The sequence below is a fragment of the Oncorhynchus masou genome, chromosome 31 (genome assembly GCF_036934945.1).
Source record: "Oncorhynchus masou masou isolate Uvic2021 chromosome 31, UVic_Omas_1.1, whole genome shotgun sequence".
In the NCBI taxonomy this organism is placed as follows: Eukaryota; Metazoa; Chordata; class Actinopteri; order Salmoniformes; family Salmonidae; genus Oncorhynchus; species Oncorhynchus masou.
The window spans coordinates 5849924-5873526 of NC_088242.1; the positions used below are offsets into that span (position 1 = coordinate 5849924).

At 47.1% G+C, this 23603-nt stretch overlaps 1 protein-coding gene across 1 annotated transcript in view; it reads left to right on the forward strand.

Annotated features, from left to right (window-relative positions):
- Window positions 1-23603, forward strand: part of LOC135523365 (CSC1-like protein 2) — a 93275-nt gene that overhangs the window by 35630 nt on the left and 34042 nt on the right. The window contains exons 14-17 of the mRNA XM_064949988.1: window positions 6478-6631; window positions 7189-7295; window positions 8434-8520; window positions 11009-11074. Of these exons, the coding sequence (XP_064806060.1) occupies window positions 6478-6631; window positions 7189-7295; window positions 8434-8520; window positions 11009-11074 (414 nt within the window). The remainder of the gene's footprint in view (window positions 1-6477; window positions 6632-7188; window positions 7296-8433; window positions 8521-11008; window positions 11075-23603) is intronic.

Here is a 23603-nt window from a genome sequence, read left to right on the forward strand (position 1 = left end):
CACCTTAAATGACATTTTGGGCAAAAGGGCAAACTCAGCGCCATCATTCATTGAATCAGATGGCTCATTTACCACAAAACCTACTGATATTGGAAACGATTTAATTATTTTTTAATTGGCGAGATTAGCAAAGTTAGGTATCACATGATAGCAACGAACGCTGACACAACACATCCAAGTATATCTGACCAAATTATAAAAGACAAGCATTGTAATTTTGAATTCCGTAAAAGTAAGTGTAGAAGAGGTTGTCTATCGTTAATGACAAGCCACCGGGGTCTGACAATCTGGATGGAAAATTACTGAGGATCATATTGGACGATATTCCCACTCCTATTTGCCACATCTTCAATTTAAGCCTACTAGAGAGTGTGTGCCCTCAGGCCTGGAGGAAAGTTAAAGTCATTCCGCTACCCAAGAATAGTAAAGCCCCCTTTACTGGCTCAAATAGCCGACCAATCAGCCTGCTACCAATTCTTAATTAATAAAAATGAAAAAAATGGTGTTTGACCAGATATGTTTATTTTACAGTAAACACATTGACAACAGACTTTCAGCTTATAGGGAAGGACATTCAACAAGCACAGCACTTACACAAATGACCGATGATTGGCTGAGAGAAATGTATGAGAGAAATATTTTCACGCCTACTTTATTAGACTTCAATGTGGCTTTAGACATTATCGCTTATAGTCTGCTGCTGGAAAAATGTATGTGTTATGGCTTTACACCCCCTGCTATAATGTGGATAAAGAGTTACCTGTCTAACAGAACACAGAGGGTGTTCTTTAATGGAAGCCTCTCCAACATAATCCAGTTAGAATCAGGAATTCCCCAGGGCAGCTGTCTAGGCCCCTTACTTTTTTCAATCTTTACTAACGACATGCTACTGGCTTTGAGTAAAGCCAGTGTGTCTATGCATGAGGATGACTCAACACTATACACGTCAGCTACTACAGCGACTGAAATGACTGCAACACTTAACAAAGAGCTGCAGTTGGTTTCATAATGGGTAGCAAGGAATAAGTTAGTCCTAAATATTTAAAAAGCTTTTTTGGGACAAATCATTAACTAAACCCTAAACCGCAACAAATGTTGTAATGAATAATGTGCAAGTTGAGGTGACTAAACTGCTTGGAGTAACCCTGGATTGTAAACTGTCATGGTCAAAACATATTGATACAACAGTAGCTAAGATGGGGAGAAGTCTGTCCATAATAAAGCGCTGCTCTGGCTTCTTAACAGTACTATCAACACGGCAGGTTCGACAGGTCCTAGTTTTGTTGCACCTGGACTACTGTTCAGTCGTGTGGTCAGGTGCCACAGAGGGACTTAGGAAAATTGCAATAGGCTCAGAACAGGGCAGCACGGTTGGCCCTTGGATGTACACAGGTCCCATGACTGGAACTCAGGCACGCAGTAAAATTTGATTCAAAAAACAGATAAAAATACACCCTATTGAACACCGGGGACTGTGTAGAGACACAAACACAGGCACAGATGCATGCATACACACACACGATACCATACACACTATAGACACACGTACACATGGATTCTGTATTGTAGGTCAGTGTTGGAGTGGCCTGTATTGTAATGTTTTAAAATTCTATAACTGCCTTCATTTTGCTGCACCCCAGGAAGAGTAGCTGCTGCCTTGGCAGGAACTAATGGGGATCCACAATAAACCCCAGGAAGAGTAGCTGCTGCCTTGGCAGGAACTAATGGGGATCCATAATAAACCCCAGGAAGAGTAGCTGCTGCCTTGGCAGGAACTAATGGGGATCCATAATAAACCCCAGGAAGAGTAGCTGCTGCCTTGGCAGGAACTAATGGGGATCCATAATAAACCCCAGGAAGAGTAGCTGCTGCCTTGGCAGGAACTAATGGGGATCCACAATAAACCCCAGGAAGAGTAGCTGCTGCCTTGGCAGGAACTAATGGGGATCCATAAAAAAAAAAGCAGGAAGAGTAGCTGCTGCCTTGACAGGAACTAATTGAGATCCATAATAAACCCCAGGAAGAGTAGCTGCTGCCTTGGCAGGAACTAATGGGGATCCTTAATAAACCCCAGGAAGAGTAGCTGCTGCCTTGGCAGGAACTAATGGGGATCCATAATAAACCCCAGGAAGAGTAGCTGCTGCCTTGGCAGGAACTAATGGGGATCCATAATAAACCCCAGGAAGAGTAGCTGCTGCCTTGGCAGGAACTAATGGGGATCCATAATAAACCCCAGGAAGAGTAGCTGCTGCCTTGGCAGGAACTACTGGGGATCCATAATAAACCCCAGGAAGAGTAGCTGCTGCCTTGGCAGGAACTACTGGGGATCCATAATAAACCCCAGGAAGAGTAGCTGCTGCCTTGGCAGGAACTATAGGGGATCCATAATAAACCCCAGGAAGAGTAGCTGCTGTCTTGGCAGGAACTAATGAGGATCCATAATAAACCCCAGGAAGAGTAGCTGCTGCCTTGGCAGGAACTACTGGGGATCCATAATAAACCCCAGGAAGAGTAGCTGCTGCCTTGGCAGGAACTAATGGGGATCCATAATAAACCCCAGGAAGAGTAGCTGCTGCCTTGGCAGGAACTACTGGGGATCCATAATAAACCCCAGGAAGAGTAGCTGCTGCCTTGGCAGGAACTATAGGGGATCCATAATAAACCCCAGGAAGAGTAGCTGCTGTCTTGGCAGGAACTAATGGGGATCCATAACAAATACAGATCACAGCATAGATTAATGTACTCAGTTTCCTCTCTGGGGAGTTCAGTGGGTTATGATGTCACCACCAGACTGTGGACTGTGTAATGATGTCACCACCAGACTGTGGACTGTGTAATGATGTCACCACCAGACTGTGGACTGTGTAATGATGTCACCACCAGACAGTGGACTGTGTAATGATGTCACCACCAGACTGTGGACTGTGTAATGATGTCACCACCAGACTGTGGACTGTGTAATGATGTCACCACCAGACAGTGGACTGTGTAATGATGTCACCACCAGACTGTGGACTGTGTAATGATGTCACCACCAGACTGTGGACTGTGTAATGATGTCACCACCAGACTGTGGACTGTGTAATGATGTCACCACCAGACTGTGGACTGTGTAATGATGTCACCACCAGACTGTGGACTGTGTAATGATGTCACCACCAGACTGTGGACTGTGTAATGATGTCACCACCAGACTGTGGACTGTGTAATGATGTCACCGCCAGACTGTGGACTGTGTAATGATGTCACCGCCAGACTGTGGACTGTGTAATGATGTCACCGCCAGACTGTGGACTGTGTAATGATGTCACCACCAGACTGTGGACTGTGTAATGATGTCACCACCAGACTGTGGACTGTGTTCTAAGTATCTAAGAGCTACGGGGTAATTCAATTTCCATCCACTTTAGAGCAACCGTCTCTCTCTCCCCTCTAGATGATTATCCAACTGCTGAGTGCCAGTATCAAATGACCTCACAGGCTGAGGCGGTAATCTGGCACCATCACTAGGTGTCAGTTGCAATCCTGTATGTATGTGAATTATTGTTGGGCGATATATCAAATTTAATAGGATTTTCCAAAGGCCTTTATTGCAAGAATGGTTGTAGTTTTTTTTTTAGGTTTTTATGTCCGTTTGTTCTCATGTTGTCGTTTTGGTCTCGTCTCCTTTTGTCTTTATGTGCTGTGTGCATCTTCCCATTTACACCAGAGATCTGTTTATTACAGCGCATTCAGAGGGTATTCAGACCCCTTGATTCTTTCCACATTTTGTTACGTTATACAGCCTTATTCTAAGATTTATTAAATAAAAGCAATTTCTCGTCAATCTACACACAATATCCCTTAATGTCAAAGGGAAAACAGGTTTAGACATTTTTGCAAATGTATACAAAAATTCAATACAGATATACATTATTTACATAAGTATTCAGACTCTTTGCAATGAGACTCGATATTGAGGTCAGGTGTTTTCATTGATCATCCTTGAGATGTTTCTACAACTTGATTAGAGTCCACCCGTGGTCAATTCAATTGATTGGACATGATTTGGAAAGGCACACACCTGTCTGTATAAGGTCCCACAGTTGACAGTGCATGTCAGAGCAAAAACCAAGTCATGAATTCGAAGGAATTGTCCATAGAGCTCAGAGACAGGATTGTGTCGAGGCATATTTCTGCAGCATTGAAGGTCCCCAAGAACACCGTGGCTTCCATCATTTTTAAATGTAAGAAGTTTAGAACCACCAAGACTCTTCCTCGTGCTGGCCAGCCTGCCAAACTGAGCAATCGGGGGAGAAGGGCCTTGGTCAGAGAGGTGACCAAGAACCCGATGGTCACTCTGACAGAGCTGCAGAATTCCTCTGTGGAGATAGACGAACCCTCCAGAAGGAAACTCCACCAATCAGGCCTTCATGGTAGAGTGGCCACTCCTCAGTAAAAGGCGCATGACAACCCAATATAACGTCTCTGGAGAGACCTGAAAATGACTGTGCAGCAACGATTCCCATCCAACCTGACAGAGGATCTGCAGAGAAGAATGGGAGAAACTCCCCAAATACAGGTGTGCCAAACTTGTAGCGTCATACCCAACAAGACTCGAGGCTCTAATCGCTGCCAAAGGCGCGTCAACAAAGTACAGAGTAAAGGTTCTGAATACTTATGTAAAATGTGATTTTTTTTTTTTTAATATAACTTTGCAGCATACCTATATAACTTGTTATGTGTTGATTGATGAGAAAAAAAACGATATAATACAATTTAGAATAAGGCTGTAACGTAACAAAATGTGGAAAAAGTCAAGTGGTCTGAATAGTTTCCGAAATGCACTGTATGACGAGATGCTCATGTGTCCGCCATGGGAGTTGTTGGAAAACCATTCCAGGTGACTACGTCACGAAGCTGGTTGGGAGAATGCCAAGAGTGTGCAAAGCTGTCATCAAGGCAAAGGGTGGCTACTTTGAAGAATCTCAAATATAAAATATTTGTTTTTTACATGTATTTCTATCGTGAAATGAAAATAGCTACTTTGTTTTGTTCGGAGATAAACTACATTTTCGTAGATAAAATGCCTATTATTCCCATATAATGTTGATAAAAGACCATGAATAAGTTAAAGGTTTATGTTGATAATGTCCCCGGCTAATAATTTGATGCATTAGGCTGAAGCGTCTGTTGATGAGCGTAAGTGTTGGCAAACATTTTAATTTTAAGTTGGTCCACATGGTTGGGAATTTATTTGAGACTAATTGGATAATTCAGTTAGATGGGCAACTGGAGGCCTTGCAGCCCCTCCTTTTGTAGACCTGTGGTCCAATCACAGCTGGAGGCCCCTCCTTTTGTAGACCTGGGGACCAATCACAGCTGGAGGCCTGCAGCCCCTCCTTTTGTAGACCTGGGGACCAATTACATGATAATAGTGATTATGCATCAGCAATCACTCATCGGTTATCTTATTAAAAACAGCAAACATTTCCCTCAAATCAATCAAATCAAATCACTCTATGGTAAAATGTGTATAATTGCAGGAAATGAACATCATTTTTTAAATCTTTGCTGTCATGACGGAGGACACTTAAATGTTTTCTCGCTGGGGGGGTAATGGATGTGGTTAGGTGATCATGGTATTAATTGACAGAAGGTGCTGAGAAGGTGCTTTTTCAGTCTCTTGAGGTCGAATGATGGAAATGCAGGGTAGCAAAACCAACCAAAACACCTGGCCCAACCAAAACACCTTGCCCAACCAAAACACCTTGCCCAACCAAAACACCTTGCCCAACCAAACACCTTGCCCAACCAAAACACCTTGCCCAACCAAAACACCTTGCCCAACCAAAACACCTTGCCCAACCAAAACATCTGGCCCAACCAAAACACCTGGCCCAACCAAACCCCCTGGCCCAACCAAAACACCTGGCCCAACCAAAACGCCTGGCCCAACCAAACCCAACCAAAACACCTGGCCCAACCAAGCCCAACCAAAACATCTGGCCCAACAAAACCCAACCAAATCCCTGGCCCAACCAAACCCAACCAAAACGCCTGGCCCAACCAAACCTAACCAAAACATCTGGCCCAACAAAACCCAACCAAATTACCTGGCCCAACCAAACACCTGGCCCAACCAAACCCAACCAAAACACCTGGCCCAACCAAACCCAACCAAAACACCTGGCCCAACCAAACCCAACCAAAACACCTGGCCCAACCAAACCCAACCAAAACACCTGGCCCAACCAAACCCAAACAAAACACATGGCCCAACCAAACCCAACCAAAACACCTGGCCCAACCAAACCCAAACAAAACACCTGGCCCAACCAAACCCAAACAAAACACCTGGCCCAACATACAGACAGCAATGTTCTATTCTATTCTTGAATTGATTGATTGACCTGTCCTCTTCATGTTTCTCCCAGGGAGCATCTGGGTTCCCCTGGTGATTGATTGATTGACCTGTCCTCTCCTGTTTTCTCCCAGGGAGCATCTGTCAGTAGGAGGGTTCCCCTGGTGGCTGAGATGCTTCATCATCAACTGTATCCTCTTCCTCCTCCTCTTCTTCCTCACAACCCCCGCCATCATCATCTCCACCATGGACAAGTTCAATGTCACCAAGCCTGTCGAGTACCTCAACGTGAGTCACCTTTGACCTCTCTTAGTGAAGCTCAGGAGGTCGCCCATAAGACGGCGTTCCAAATGGCACCCTATTCCCTATTATGGCACCCTATTCCCTATGATGGCACCCTATTCCCTATGATGGCACCCTATTCCCTATGATGGCACCCTATTCCCTATGATGGCACCCTATTCCCTATTATGCACCCTATTCCCTATTATGGCGCCCTATTCCCTATGATGGCACCCTATTCCCGATTTAGTGCACTATATAAAGAAATAATGTCCTATTTGGGAGGCAGCCTCAGTTTGACCCTTTTCAAGCCAAGCTGCACTGCACTGGACTGGTTACACAACCACTGTGCTGGAACTATCAGAGCCAGCAGAGTACGGTTTGGTTGACACTATAGTGGGAAAAGGGCATTCATCTGTGTACTATTCCTAACCTTAACCTCACCTTGATCTGCAAATTTTCCCTTCTACCTCTCCTTCTCTTCTCATCCTCCTCCTCCTCTTACTTCCTCTCCATCTTCTTCCTCCTCCCTCTTCCTCCTCCCTCTTCCTCTCCTCCTCCAGAACCCCATCGTGACTCAGTTCTTCCCCACCCTGCTGCTGTGGGCCTTCTCCGCCCTGCTACCGACCATCGTGTACTACTCTGCCTTCTTCGAGGCCCACTGGACACGGTACCACTCACACTCACACTGGACACGGTGCCACTCACACTGGACACGGTACCACTCACACTGGACACGGTACCACTCACACTGGACACGGTACCACTCACACACACACTGGACACGGTACCACTCACACTCACACTGGACACGGTACCACTCACACTCACACTGGACACGGTACCACTCACACACACACTGGACACGGTACCACTCACACACACACTGGACACGGTACCACTCACACACATACTGGACACGGTACCACTCACACTGGACACGGTACCACTCACACTGAACACGGTACCACTCACACACACACTGGACACGGTACCACTCACACTGGACACGGTACCACTCACACTCACACTGGACACGGTACCACTCACACTGGACACGGTACCACTCACACTGGACACGGTACCACTCACACACACTGGACACGGTACCACTCACACTGGACACGGTACCACTCACACTGGACACGGTACCACTCACACTCACACTGGACACGGTACCACTCACACTGGACACAGTACCACTCACACTGGACACGGTACCACTCACACTGGACACGGTACCACTCACACTGCACCACTCACACTCACACTGGACACGGTACCACTCACACTCACACTGGACACGGTACCACTCACACTGGACACGGTACCACTCACACTGGACACGGTACCACTCACACTGGACACGGTACCACTCACACACACACTGGACACGGTACCACTCACACACATACTGGACACGGTACCACTCACACTGGACACGGTACCACTCACACTGGACACGGTACCACTCACACACATACTGGACATGGTACCACTCACACTGGACACGGTACCACTCACACACACACTGGACACGGTACCACTCACACACACACTGGACACGGTACCACTCACACTCACACTGGACACGGTACCACTCACACACACACAGTAAATGTTGATCTTTTCTACTGTGTATCTAACACGTCTGGTCCCAGATCTGTTTGTCACTATGTAGGAGATGGCAAAACCAGCACAAACTGATCTGGGACCTGGCTAACCTACTTACACCGGATAGCTCTTGTATTCTGTATTTGTCAATGTGTAATGCTGATCATTTTGATTTGTCCGTGTATTCTAATTAGGTCTGGAGAGAACAGGACCACCATGCATAAATGTTACACCTTCCTCATCTTCATGGTCTTACTGCTGCCCTCTCTAGGACTCAGCAGGTACTACACGTCTTCAACATGTTTCAATTGGGAATCAATTTGATTTGAGATTACACAACACACTCCCCCGCATCTCGTCATGATCCAGCCGTTACCGAGAACCACTATAACGGATTTTTGGACAGGGTCGTTGGCATTAGGTTTGTCAGACGAAGTTGTTTGCCCTAACCGTGCTTAAGTTCTAGACGTCGTATTAAAACGAGGCTGCAGAGTCCGTAACGTGACATTGAGATCTATTTGGACGGAATAAGTTTGTAGGTGCAACAGGTTTTATTAAGTGTATAATCAATCATCACAGACACATTTCCCTCCATTAAGTACCAATCCTGTGCTACCTTTTTATACTGTATGTACAGTGGGGCAAAACAAGTATTTAGTCAGCCACCAATTGTGCAAGTTCTCCCACTTAAAAAGATGAGAGGCCTGTTATTTTCATCATAGGTACACTTCAACTATGACAGAAAAATGAGAAAAATAATCCAGATTTTCAATGAATTTATTTGCCAATTATGGTGGAAAATAAGTATTTGGTCAATAACAAAAGTTTATCTCAATACTTTGTTATATACCCTTTGCTGGCAATGACAGAGGTCAAATGTTTTCTGTAAGTCTTCACAAGGTTTTCACACACTGTTGCTGGTATTTTGGCCCATTCCTCCATGCAGATCTCCTCTAGAGCAGTGATGCTTTGGGGCTGTTGCAGGGCAACACGGACTTTCAACTCCCTCCAAAGATTTCCTATGGGGTTGAGATCTGGAGACTGGCCAGGCCACTCCAGGACCTTGAAATGCTTCTTACGAAGCCACTCCTTCGTTGCCCGGGCGGTGTGTTTGGGATCAGTGTCATGCTGAAAGACCCAGCGACGTTTCATCTTCAATGCCCTTGCTGATGGAAGGAGGTTTTCACTCAAAATCTCACGATACATGGCCCCATTCATTCTTTCCTTTACACGGTCCCTTTGCAGACAAACAGCCCCAAAGCATGATGTTTCCACCCCCATGCTTCACAGTAGGTATGGTGTTCTTTGGATGCAACTCAGCATTCTTTGTCCTTTGGCGAGTTGAGTTTTTACCAAAAAGTTCTATTTTGTTCTATTTTGGTTTCATCTGACCATATGGCATTCTCCCAATCTTCTTCTGGATCATCCAAATGCTCTCTAGCAAACCTCAGACGGGCCTGGACATGTACTGGCTTAAGCAGGGGGACACGTCTGGCACTGCAGGATTTGAGTCTCTGGTGGCGTAGTGTGTTACAGATGGTAGGCTTTTGTTACTTTGGTACCAGCTCTCTGCAGGTCATTCACTAGGTCCCCCAGTGTGGTTCTGGGATTTTTGCTCACCGTTCTTGTGATCATTTTGACCCCATGGGGTGAGATCTTGCGTGGAGCCCCAGATCGAGGGAGATTATCAGTGGTCTTGTATGTCTTCCATTTCCAAATAATTGCTCCCACAGTTGATTTGTTCAAACTAAGCTGCTTACCTATTGCAGATTCAGTCTTCCCAGCCTGGTGCATGTCTACAATTTTGTTTCTGGTGTCCTTTGACAGCTATTTGGTCTTGGCCATAGTGGAGTTTGGAGTGTGAATGTTTGAGGTTGTGTCTTTTATACTGATAACAAGTTCAAACAGGTGCCATTAATACAGGTAACGAGTGGAGGACAGAGGAGCCTCTTAAAGAAGAAGTTACAGGTCTGTGAGAGCCAGAAATCTTGCTTGTTTGTAGGTGACCAAATACTTATTTTCCACCATAATTTGCAAATAAATTCATTAAAAATCCTACAATGTGATTTTCTGGATTTTTTAAAACTTATTTGGCTAAGGTGTATGTAAACTTCTGACTTCAACTGTATACATATATTTTTAAATTGTCTTTGGTATGACTCTGCCAGGGATCGAACTCCCAACCTTCCATTCTGAGGGCGGACACCCCACTGAATGCAGACACTCTCAATGGAGCACATCACTAGCCTTAATCTGAGTTCACTAGCCTTAGTCTGGGTTCACTAGCCTTAATCTGGGTACACTAGCCTTAATCTGGGTTCACTCGCCTTAATCTGGGTTCACTCGCCTTAATCTGGGTTCACTCGCCTTAATCTGGGTTCACTCACCTTAATCTGGGTTCACTAGCCTTAAAATGGGTTCACTAGCCTTAATCTGGGTTCACTGGGTGGTTAGAGCGTTGGACTAGTAACCGGAAGGTTGCAAATTCAAACCCCCGAGCCGACAAGGTACAAATCTGTCATTCTGCCCCTGAACAGGCAGTTAACCCACTGTTCCTAGGCCGTCATTGAAAATAAGAATTTGTTCTTAACTGACTTGCCTGGTTAAATAAAGGTCAATTAATTAACTAGCCTTAATCTGGGTTCACTCGCCTTAATCTGGGTGCAGGAAACTGTCCCTTTATGATCCTATTCTCAGTCATGGAGTCTCTAATCCAATCGTCAACCACCTCTTCTATCACTCTGAGAACTGTTTCCTCCTTCCTTCCAGTCTGGACGTTTTCTTCCGATGGCTGTTTGACAAGCGTTTCCTGGCTGACGCTGCCGTGAGGTTTGAGTAAGTAGCAGTTCCTAGTTCCTCACCAAATTTCCTGGCGTGTAGAGAGTTTTTTTTTTTATACCTAGCCACCATACCCTCTACATCTGCATTGTTTGCTGTTTGGCATTTTAGGCTGTCTGTCTGTACAAGCACATTGTGACATCGTCTGATGTGTATTTAAAAAAGGACCTTAAATACAAATACAGTTGATGGATTTGCCCACACTGTCAGTCACAAGACATTACTTTGGATGAAATTACCTATCAGCATTAGAATGATATTTTCAAAATCGTATGTAATTGTTGTTGAACTACAATTACAATTGAACAGCAGCAGTAACTCTTTATGGTACGTCTGGTTGTCTGCTCTCAACCATAGAACCTTTCCTTTGTGCGCCGTGGTCTCTGCTGGCCTTGTGTCTGGCCCATGATGTGAACGTTGTCAGTCATATCTTAGTGCTGCTTTGTAACAATGATCTGTCTTTCAATTTACGTACAATCTGAACAGCTTCCATATTCTCTGATGTGTCCCTAGGAAGGGCTGACCCCCTAGCAGCCTAGCCAGGGGTATGTTAATCTGTTTAGTGTCGTCTTTAGGAAGGGCTGACCCCCTAGCAGTCTAGCCAGGGGTATTTTAATCTGTTAGTTTAGTGTCGTCTTTAGGAAGGGCTGACCCCCTAGCAGCCTGGCCAGGGGTATTTTAATCTGTTAGTTTAGTGTCGTCTTTAGGAAGGGCTGACCCCCTAGCAGCCTAGCCAGGGGTATTTTAATCTGTTAGTTTAGTGTCGTCTTTAGGAAGGGCTGACCCCCTAGCAGCCTAGCCAGGGGTATGTTAATCTGTTTAGTGTCGTCTTTAGGAAGGGCTGACCCCCTAGCAGTCTAGCCAGGGGTATTTTAATCTGTTAGTTTAGTGTCGTCTTTAGGAAGGGCTGACCCCCTAGCAGCCTAGCCAGGGGTATTTTAATCTGTTTAGTGTCGTCTTTAGGAAGGGCTGACCCCCTAGCAGCCTAGCCAGGGGTATTTTAATCTGTTAGTTTAGTGTCGTCTTTAGGAAGGGCTGACCCCCTAGCAGCCTAGCCAGGGGTATTTTAATCTGTTTAGTGTCGTCTTTAGGAAGGGCTGACCCCTAGCAGCCTAGCCAGGGGTATTTTAATCTGTTAGTTTAGTGTCGTCTTTAGGAAGGGCTGACCCCCTAGCAGCCTAGCCAGGGGTATTTTAATCTGTTTAGTGTCGTCTTTAGGAAGGGCTGACCCCCTAGCAGCCTAGCCAGGGGTATTTTAATCTGTTTAGTGTCGTCTTTAGGAAGGGCTGACCCCCTAGCAGCCTAGCCAGGGGTATTTTAATCTGTTTAGTGTCGTCTTTAGGAAGGGCTGACCCCCTAGCAGCCTAGCCAGGGGTATTTTAATCTGTTTAGTGTCGTCTTTAGGAAGGGCTGACCCCCTAGCAGCCTAGCCAGGGGTATTTTAATCTGTTTAGTGTCGTCTTTAGGAAGGGCTGACCCCTAGCAGTCTAGCCAGGGGTATTTTAATCTGTTTAGTGTCGTCTTTAGGAAGGGCTGACCCCTAGCAGCCTAGCCAGGGGTATTTTAATCTGTTAGTGTCGTCTTTAGGAAGGGCTGACCCCCTAGCAGTCTAGCCAGGGGTATTTTAATCTGTTAGTTTAGTGTCGTCTTTAGGAAGGGCTGACCCCCTAGCAGCCTAGCCAGGGGTATTTTAATCTGTTTAGTGTCATCTTTTAGGAAGGGCTGACCCCCTAGCAGCCTAGCCAGGGGTATTTTAATCTGTTTAGTGTCGTCTTTAGGAAGGGCTGACCCCCTAGCAGCCTAGCCAGGGGTATGTTAATCTGTTAGTTTAGTGTCGTCTTTAGGAAGGGCTGACCCCCTAGCAGCCTAGCCAGGGGTATTTTAATCTGTTTAGTGTCGTCTTTAGGAAGGGCTGACCCCCTAGCAGTCTAGCCAGGGGTATTTTAATCTGTTTAGTGTCGTCTTTAGGAAGGGCTGACCCCCTAGCAGCCTAGCCAGGGGTATTTTAATCTGTTTAGTGTCGTCTTTAGGAAGGGCTGACCCCCTAGCAGCCTAGCCAGGGGTATGTTAATCTGTTAGTTTAGTGTCGTCTTTAGGAAGGGCTGACCCCCTAGCAGCCTAGCCAGGGGTATTTTAATCTGTTTAGTGTCGTCTTTAGGAAGGGCTGACCCCCTAGCAGTCTAGCCATGGGGATTTTAATCTGTTTAGTGTCGTCTTTAGGAAGGGCTGACCCCCTAGCAGCCTAGCCAGGGGTATTTTAATCTGTTAGTTTAGTGTCGTCTTTAGGAAGGGCTGACCCCCTAGCAGCCTAGCCAGGGGTATTTTAATCTGTTAGTTTAGTGTCGTCTTTAGGAAGGGCTGACCCCCTAGCAGCCTAGCCAGGGGTATTTTAATCTGTTAGTTTAGTGTCGTCTTTAGGAAGGGCTGACCCCCTAGCAGCCTAGCCAGGGGTATTTTAATCTGTTAGTTTAGTGTCGTCTTTAGGAAGGGCTGACCCCCTAGCAGCCTAGCCAGGGGTATGTTAATCTGTTAGTTTAGTGTCGTCTTTAGGAAGGGCTGACCCCCTAGCAGCCTAGCCAGGGGTATGTTAATCTGTTTAGTGTCGTCTTTAGGAAGGGCTGACCCCCTAGCAGCCTAGCCAGGGGTATGTTAATCTGTTTAGTGTCGTCTTTAGGAAGGGCTGACCCCTAGCAGCCTAGCCAGGGGTATTTTAATCTGTTTAGTGTCGTCTTTAGGAAGGGCTGACCCCCTAGCAACCTAGCCAGGGGTATTTTAATCTGTTTAGTGTCGTCTTTAGGAAGGGCTGACCCCCTAGCAGCCTAGCCAGGGGTATTTTAATCTGTTTAGTGTCGTCTTTAGGAAGGGCTGACCCCCTAGCAGCCTAGCCAGGGGTATGTTAATCTGTTAGTTTAGTGTCGTCTTTAGGAAGGGCTGACCCCCTAGCAGCCTAGCCAGGGGTATTTTAATCTGTTTAGTGTCGTCTTTAGGAAGGGCTGACCCCCTAGCAGTCTAGCCAGGGGTATTTTAATCTGTTTAGTGTCGTCTTTAGGAAGGGCTGACCCCCTAGCAGCCTAGCCAGGGGTATTTTAATCTGTTAGTTTAGTGTCGTCTTTAGGAAGGGCTGACCCCCTAGCAGCCTAGCCAGGGGTATGTTAATCTGTTTGTTTAGTGTCGTCTTTAGGAAGGGCTGACCCCTAGCAGCCTAGCCAGGGGTATTTTAATCTGTTTAGTGTCGTCTTTAGGAAGGGCTGACCCCCTAGCAGCCTAGCCAGGGGTATTTTAATCTGTTAGTTTAGTGTCGTCTTTAGGAAGGGCTGACCCCTAGCAGCCTAGCCAGGGGTATTTTAATCTGTTTAGTGTCATCTTTAGGAAGGGCTGACCCCCTAGCAGTCTAGCCAGGGGTATTTTAATCTGTTAGTTTAGTGTCATCTTTAGGAAGGGCTGACCCCCTAGCAGCCCAGTCAGGGGTATTTTAATCTGTTAGTTTAGTGTCGTCTTTAGGAAGGGCTGACCCCCTAGCAGCCTAGCCAGGGGTATGTTAATCTGTTTAGTGTCGTCTTTAGGAAGGGCTGACCCCCCAGCAGCCTAGCCAGGGGTATGTTAATCTGTTTAGTGTCGTCTTTAGGAAGGGCTGACCCCCCAGCAGCCTAGCCAGGGGTATTTTAATCTGTTTAGTGTCGTCTTTAGGAAGGGCTGACCCCTAGCAGCCTAGCCAGGGGTATTTTAATCTGTTTAGTGTCGTCTTTAGGAAGGGCTGACCCCCTAGCAGTCTAGCCAGGGGTATTTTAATCTGTTAGTTTAGTGTCGTCTTTAGGAAGGGCTGACCCCCTAGCAGCCTAGCCAGGGGTATTTTAATCTGTTTAGTGTCGTCTTTAGGAAGGGCTGACCCCTAGCAGTCTAGCCAGGGGTATTTTAATCTGTTAGTTTAGTGTCGTCTTTAGGAAGGGCTGACCCCCTAGCAGCCTAGCCAGGGTATTTTAATCTGTTAGTTTAGTGTCGTCTTTAGGAAGGGCTGACCCCTAGCAGCCTAGCCAGGGGTATGTTAATCTGTTAGTTTAGTGTCGTCTTTAGGAAGGGCTGACCCCCTAGCAGCCTGGCCAGGGGTATTTTAATCTGTTTAGTGTCGTCTTTAGGAAGGGCTGACCCCCTAGCAGCCTAGCCAGGGGTATTTTAATCTGTTTAGTGTCGTCTTTAGGAAGGGCTGACCCCCTAGCAGCCTGGCCAGGGGTATTTTAATCTGTTTAGTGTCGTCTTTAGGAAGGGCTGACCCCCTAGCAGCCTAGCCAGGGGTATTTTAATCTGTTTAGTGTCGTCTTTAGGAAGGGCTGACCCCCTAGCAGCCTAGCCAGGGGTATTTTAATCTGTTAGTTTAGTGTCGTCTTTAGGAAGGGCTGACCCCCTAGCAGCCTAGCCAGGGGTATTTTAATCTGTTAGTTTAGTGTCGTCTTTAGAAGGGCTGACCCCCTAGCAGCCTAGCCAGGGGTATTTTAATCTGTTTAGTGTCGTCTTTAGGAAGGGCTGACCCCCTAGCAGCCTAGTCAGGGGTATGTTAATCTGTTTAGTGTCGTCTTTAGGAAGGGCTGACCCCCTAGCAGCCTGGCCAGGGGTATTTTAATCTGTTAGTTTAGTGTCGTCTTTAGGAAGGGCTGACCCCCTAGCAGCCTAGCCAGGGGTATTTTAATCTGTTTAGTGTCGTCTTTAGGAAGGGCTGACCCCCTAGCAGCCTAGCCAGGGGTATTTTAATCTGTTAGTTTAGTGTCGTCTTTAGGAAGGGCTGACCCCTAGCAGCCTAGCCAGGGGTATGTTAATCTGTTAGTTTAGTGTCGTCTTTAGGAAGGGCTGACCCCCTAGCAGCCTAGCCAGGGGTATTTTAATCTGTTTAGTGTCGTCTTTAGGAAGGGCTGACCCCCTAGCAGCCTAGCCAGGGGTATTTTAATCTGTTTAGTGTCGTCTTTAGGAAGGGCTGACCCCCTAGCAGTCTAGCCAGGGGTATTTTAATCTGTTTAGTGTCGTCTTTAGGAAGGGCTGACCCCTAGCAGCCTAGCCAGGGGTATTTTAATCTGTTAGTTTAGTGTCGTCTTTAGGAAGGGCTGACCCCCTAGCAGCCTAGCCAGGGGTATTTTAATCTGTTTAGTGTCGTCTTTAGGAAGGGCTGACCCCCTAGCAGGCTAGCCAGGGGTATTTTAATCTGTTTAGTGTCGTCTTTTAGGAAGGGCTGACCCCCTAGCAGCCTAGCCAGGGGTATTTTAATCTGTTAGTTTAGTGTCGTCTTTAGGAAGGGCTGACCCCCTAGCAGCCTAGCCAGGGGTATTTTAATCTGTTTAGTGTCGTCTTTAGGAAGGGCTGACCCCCTAGCAGCCTAGCCAGGGGTATTTTAATCTGTTAGTTTAGTGTCGTCTTTAGGAAGGGCTGACCCCCTAGCAGTCTAGCCAGGGGTATTTTAATCTGTTAGTTTAGTGTCGTCTTTAGGAAGGGCTGACCCCCTAGCAGCCTAGCTAGGGGTATTTTAATCTGTTTAGTGTCGTCTTTAGGAAGGGCTGACCCCCTAGCAGCCTAGCCAGGGGTATTTTAATCTGTTTAGTGTCGTCTTTAGGAAGGGCTGACCCCCTAGCAGCCTAGCCAGGGGTATTTTAATCTGTTAGTTTAGTGTCGTCTTTAGGAAGGGCTGACCCCCTAGCAGCCTAGCCAGGGTATGTTAATCTGTTAGTTTAGTGTCGTCTTTAGGAAGGGCTGACCCCCTAGCAGCCTAGCCAGGGGTATGTTAATCTGTTAGTTTAGTGTCGTCTTTAGGAAGGGCTGACCCCCTAGCAGCCTAGCCAGGGGTATTTTAATCTGTTAGTTTAGTGTCGTCTTTAGGAAGGGCTGACCCCCTAGCAGCCTAGCCAGGGGTATTTTAATCTGTTTAGTGTCGTCTTTAGGAAGGGCTGACCCCCTAGCAGCCTAGCCAGGGGTATTTTAATCTGTTAGTTTAGTGTCGTCTTTAGGAAGGGCTGACCCCCTAGCAGCCTAGCCAGGGGTATGTTAATCTGTTAGTTTAGTGTCGTCTTTAGGAAGGGCTGACCCCCTAGCAGCCTAGCCAGGGGTATTTTAATCTGTTTAGTGTCGTCTTTAGGAAGGGCTGACCCCCTAGCAGCCTAGCCAGGGGTATTTTAATCTGTTAGTTTAGTGTCGTCTTTAGGAAGGGCTGACCCCCTAGCAGCCTAGCCAGGGGTATTTTAATCTGTTAGTTTAGTGTCGTCTTTAGGAAGGGCTGACCCCCTAGCAGCCTAGCCAGGGGTATGTTAATCTGTTAGTTTAGTGTCGTCTTTAGGAAGGGCTGACCCCCTAGCAGCCTAGCCAGGGGTATTTTAATCTGTTAGTTTAGTGTCGTCTTTAGGAAGGGCTGACCCCCTAGCAGTCTAGCCAGGGGTATTTTAATCTGTTAGTTTAGTGTCGTCTTTAGGAAGGGCTGACCCCCTAGCAGCCTAGCCAGGGGTATTTTAATCTGTTTAGTGTCGTCTTTAGGAAGGGCTGACCCCCTAGCAGCCTAGCCAGGGGTATTTTAATCTGTTAGTTTAGTGTCGTCTTTAGGAAGGGCTGACCCCTAGCAGCCTAGCCAGGGGTATTTTAATCTGTTTAGTGTCGTCTTTAGGAAGGGCTGACCCCTAGCAGCCTAGCCAGGGGTATTTTAATCTGTTAGTTTAGTGTCATCTTTAGGAAGGGCTGACCCCCTAGCAGTCTAGCCAGGGGTATTTTAATCTGTTAGTTTAGTGTCGTCTTTAGGAAGGGCTGACCCCCTAGCAGCCTAGCCAGGGGTATTTTAATCTGTTAGTTTAGTGTCGTCTTTAGGAAGGGCTGACCCCCTAGCAGCCTAGCCAGGGGTATGTTAATCTGTTAGTTTAGTGTCATCTTTAGGAAGGGCTGACCCCCTAGCAGGCTAGCCAGGGGTATTTTAATCTGTTTAGTGTCGTCTTTAGGAAGGGCTGACCCCCTAGCAGCCTAGCCAGGGGTATTTTAATCTGTTTAGTGTCGTCTTTAGGAAGGGCTGACCCCCTAGCAGCCTAGCCAGGGGTATGTTAATCTGTTAGTTTAGTGTCGTCTTTAGGAAGGGCTGACCCCTAGCAGCCTAGCCAGGGGTATGTTAATCTGTTAGTTTAGTGTCGTCTTTAGGAAGGGCTGACCCCCTAGCAGCCTAGCCAGGGGTATTTTAATCTGTTAGTTTAGTGTCGTCTTTAGGAAGGGCTGACCCCCTAGCAGCCTAGCCAGGGGTATTTTAATCTGTTTAGTGTCGTCTTTAGGAAGGGCTGACCCCCTAGCAGCCTAGCCAGGGGTATTTTAATCTGTTAGTTTAGTGTCGTCTTTAGGAAGGGCTGACCCCCTAGCAGCCTAGCCAGGGGTATGTTAATCTGTTAGTTTAGTGTCGTCTTTAGGAAGGGCTGACCCCCTAGCAGCCTAGCCAGGGGTATTTTAATCTGTTTAGTGTCGTCTTTAGGAAGGGCTGACCCCCTAGCAGCCTAGCCAGGGGTATTTTAATCTGTTAGTTTAGTGTCGTCTTTAGGAAGGGCTGACCCCTAGCAGCCTAGCCAGGGGTATTTTAATCTGTTAGTTTAGTGTCGTCTTTAGGAAGGGCTGACCCCCTAGCAGCCTAGCCAGGGGGTATGTTAATCTGTTAGTTTAGTGTCGTCTTTAGGAAGGGCTGACCCCCTAGCAGCCTAGCCAGGGGTATTTTAATCTGTTAGTTTAGTGTCGTCTTTAGGAAGGGCTGACCCCCTAGCAGTCTAGCCAGGGGTATTTTAATCTGTTAGTTTAGTGTCGTCTTTAGGAAGGGCTGACCCCCTAGCAGCCTAGCCAGGGGTATTTTAATCTGTTTAGTGTCGTCTTTAGGAAGGGCTGACCCCCTAGCAGCCTAGCCAGGGGTATTTTAATCTGTTAGTTTAGTGTCGTCTTTAGGAAGGGCTGACCCCCTAGCAGCCTAGCCAGGGGTATTTTAATCTGTTTAGTGTCGTCTTTAGGAAGGGCTGACCCCCTAGCAGCCTAGCCAGGGGTATTTTAATCTGTTAGTTTAGTGTCATCTTTAGGAAGGGCTGACCCCTAGCAGTCTAGCCAGGGGTATTTTAATCTGTTAGTTTAGTGTCGTCTTTAGGAAGGGCTGACCCCCTAGCAGCCTAGCCAGGGGTATTTTAATCTGTTAGTTTAGTGTCGTCTTTAGGAAGGGCTGACCCCCTAGCAGCCTAGCCAGGGGTATGTTAATCTGTTAGTTTAGTGTCATCTTTAGGAAGGGCTGACCCCCTAGCAGGCTAGCCAGGGGTATTTTAATCTGTTTAGTGTCGTCTTTAGGAAGGGCTGACCCCCTAGCAGCCTAGCCAGGGGTATTTTAATCTGTTTAGTGTCGTCTTTAGGAAGGGCTGACCCCCTAGCAGCCTAGCCAGGGGTATTTTAATCTGTTAGTTTAGTGTCGTCTTTAGGAAGGGCTGACCCCCTAGCAGCCTAGCCAGGGGTATTTTAATCTGTTTAGTGTCGTCTTTAGGAAGGGCTGACCCCCTAGCAGCCTAGCCAGGGGTATGTTAATCTGTTTAGTGTCGTCTTTAGGAAGGGCTGACCCCCTAGCAGCCTAGCCAGGGGTATTTTAATCTGTTAGTTTAGTGTCGTCTTTAGGAAGGGCTGACCCCTAGCAGCCTAGCCAGGGGTATGTTAATCTGTTAGTTTAGTGTCGTCTTTAGGAAGGGCTGACCCCCTAGCAGCCTAGCCAGGGGTATTTTAATCTGTTTAGTGTCGTCTTTAGGAAGGGCTGACCCCCTAGCAGCCTAGCCAGGGGTATTTTAATCTGTTTAGTGTCGTCTTTAGGAAGGGCTGACCCCCTAGCAGTCTAGCCAGGGGTATTTTAATCTGTTTAGTGTCGTCTTTAGGAAGGGCTGACCCCCTAGCAGCCTAGCCAGGGTATTTTAATCTGTTAGTTTAGTGTCGTCTTTAGGAAGGGCTGACCCCCTAGCAGCCTAGCCAGGGGTATTTTAATCTGTTTAGTGTCGTCTTTAGGAAGGGCTGACCCTAGCAGGCTAGCCAGGGGTATTTTAATCTGTTTAGTGTCGTCTTTTAGGAAGGGCTGACCCCCTAGCAGCCTAGCCAGGGGTATTTTAATCTGTTAGTTTAGTGTCGTCTTTAGGAAGGGCTGACCCCTAGCAGCCTAGCCAGGGGTATTTTAATCTGTTTAGTGTCGTCTTTAGGAAGGGCTGACCCCCTAGCAGCCTAGCCAGGGGTATTTTAATCTGTTAGTTTAGTGTCGTCTTTAGGAAGGGCTGACCCCCTAGCAGTCTAGCCAGGGGTATTTTAATCTGTTAGTTTAGTGTCGTCTTTAGGAAGGGCTGACCCCCTAGCAGCCTAGCTAGGGGTATTTTAATCTGTTTAGTGTCGTCTTTAGGAAGGGCTGACCCCCTAGCAGCCTAGCCAGGGGTATTTTAATCTGTTTAGTGTCGTCTTTAGGAAGGGCTGACCCCTAGCAGCCTAGCCAGGGGTATTTTAATCTGTTAGTTTAGTGTCGTCTTTAGGAAGGGCTGACCCCCTAGCAGCCTAGCCAGGGGTATGTTAATCTGTTAGTTTAGTGTCGTCTTTAGGAAGGGCTGACCCCCTAGCAGCCTAGCCAGGGGTATTTTAATCTGTTTAGTGTCGTCTTTAGGAAGGGCTGACCCCCTAGCAGCCTAGCCAGGGGTATTTTAATCTGTTAGTTTAGTGTCGTCTTTAGGAAGGGCTGACCCCTAGCAGCCTAGCCAGGGGTATGTTAATCTGTTAGTTTAGTGTCGTCTTTAGGAAGGGCTGACCCCCTAGCAGCCTAGCCAGGGGTATTTTAATCTGTTTAGTGTCGTCTTTAGGAAGGGCTGACCCCCTAGCAGCCTAGCCAGGGGTATTTTAATCTGTTAGTTTAGTGTCGTCTTTAGGAAGGGCTGACCCCTAGCAGCCTAGCCAGGGGTATTTTAATCTGTTAGTTTAGTGTCGTCTTTAGGAAGGGCTGACCCCCTAGCAGCCTAGCCAGGGGTATGTTAATCTGTTAGTTTAGTGTCGTCTTTAGGAAGGGCTGACCCCCTAGCAGCCTAGCCAGGGGTATTTTAATCTGTTAGTTTAGTGTCGTCTTTAGGAAGGGCTGACCCCTAGCAGTCTAGCCAGGGGTATTTTAATCTGTTAGTTTAGTGTCGTCTTTAGGAAGGGCTGACCCCTAGCAGCCTAGCCAGGGGTATTTTAATCTGTTTAGTGTCGTCTTTAGGAAGGGCTGACCCCCTAGCAGCCTAGCCAGGGGTATTTTAATCTGTTAGTTTAGTGTCGTCTTTAGGAAGGGCTGACCCCCTAGCAGCCTAGCCAGGGTATTTTAATCTGTTTAGTGTCGTCTTTAGGAAGGGCTGACCCCTAGCAGCCTAGCCAGGGGTATTTTAATCTGTTAGTTTAGTGTCATCTTTAGGAAGGGCTGACCCCTAGCAGTCTAGCCAGGGGTATTTTAATCTGTTAGTTTAGTGTCGTCTTTAGGAAGGGCTGACCCCCTAGCAGCCTAGCCAGGGGTATTTTAATCTGTTAGTTTAGTGTCGTCTTTAGGAAGGGCTGACCCCCTAGCAGCCTAGCCAGGGGTATGTTAATCTGTTAGTTTAGTGTCATCTTTAGGAAGGGCTGACCCCTAGCAGGCTAGCCAGGGGTATTTTAATCTGTTTAGTGTCGTCTTTAGGAAGGGCTGACCCCCTAGCAGCCTAGCCAGGGGTATTTTTAATCTGTTTAGTGTCGTCTTTAGGAAGGGCTGACCCCTAGCAGCCTAGCCAGGGGTATGTTAATCTGTTAGTTTAGTGTCGTCTTTAGGAAGGGCTGACCCCCTAGCAGCCTAGCCAGGGGTATGTTAATCTGTTAGTTTAGTGTCGTCTTTAGGAAGGGCTGACCCCTAGCAGCCTAGCCAGGGTATTTTAATCTGTTAGTTTAGTGTCGTCTTTAGGAAGGGCTGACCCCTAGCAGCCTAGCCAGGGGTATTTTAATCTGTTTAGTGTCGTCTTTAGGAAGGGCTGACCCCCTAGCAGCCTAGCCAGGGGTATTTTAATCTGTTAGTTTAGTGTCGTCTTTAGGAAGGGCTGACCCCCTAGCAGCCTAGCCAGGGGTATGTTAATCTGTTAGTTTAGTGTCGTCTTTAGGAAGGGCTGACCCCCTAGCAGCCTAGCCAGGGGTATTTTAATCTGTTTAGTGTCGTCTTTAGGAAGGGCTGACCCCTAGCAGCCTAGCCAGGGGTATTTTAATCTGTTAGTTTAGTGTCGTCTTTAGGAAGGGCTGACCCCTAGCAGCCTAGCCAGGGGTATTTTAATCTGTTAGTTTAGTGTCGTCTTTAGGAAGGGCTGACCCCCTAGCAGCCTAGCCAGGGGTATGTTAATCTGTTAGTTTAGTGTCGTCTTTAGGAAGGGCTGACCCCCTAGCAGCCTAGCCAGGGGTATTTTAATCTGTTAGTTTAGTGTCGTCTTTAGGAAGGGCTGACCCCCTAGCAGTCTAGCCAGGGGTATTTTAATCTGTTAGTTTAGTGTCGTCTTTAGGAAGGGCTGACCCCCTAGCAGCCTAGCCAGGGGTATTTTAATCTGTTTAGTGTCGTCTTTAGGAAGGGCTGACCCCCTAGCAGCCTAGCCAGGGGTATTTTAATCTGTTAGTTTAGTGTCGTCTTTAGGAAGGGCTGACCCCCTAGCAGCCTAGCCAGGGGTATTTTAATCTGTTTAGTGTCGTCTTTAGGAAGGGCTGACCCCCTAGCAGCCTAGCCAGGGGTATTTTAATCTGTTAGTTTAGTGTCATCTTTAGGAAGGGCTGACCCCCTAGCAGTCTAGCCAGGGGTATTTTAATCTGTTAGTTTAGTGTCGTCTTTAGGAAGGGCTGACCCCCTAGCAGCCTAGCCAGGGGTATTTTAATCTGTTAGTTTAGTGTCGTCTTTAGGAAGGGCTGACCCCCTAGCAGCCTAGCCAGGGGTATGTTAATCTGTTAGTTTAGTGTCATCTTTAGGAAGGGCTGACCCCTAGCAGGCTAGCCAGGGGTATTTTAATCTGTTTAGTGTCGTCTTTAGGAAGGGCTGACCCCCTAGCAGCCTAGCCAGGGGTATTTTAATCTGTTTAGTGTCGTCTTTAGGAAGGGCTGACCCCCTAGCAGCCTAGCCAGGGGTATTTTAATCTGTTAGTTTAGTGTCGTCTTTAGGAAGGGCTGACCCCTAGCAGCCTAGCCAGGGGTATTTTAATCTGTTTAGTGTCGTCTTTAGGAAGGGCTGACCCCCTAGCAGCCTAGCCAGGGGTATGTTAATCTGTTTAGTGTCGTCTTTAGGAAAGGCTGACCCCCTAGCAGCCTAGCCAGGGGTATTTTAATCTGTTAGTTTAGTGTCGTCTTTAGGAAGGGCTGACCCCCTAGCAGCCTAGCCAGGGGTATTTTAATCTGTTTAGTGTCGTCTTTAGGAAGGGCTGACCCCCTAGCAGCCTAGCCAGGGGTATTTTAATCTGTTTAGTGTCGTCTTTAGGAAGGGCTGACCCCCTAGCAGCCTAGCCAGGGGTATTTTAATCTGTTT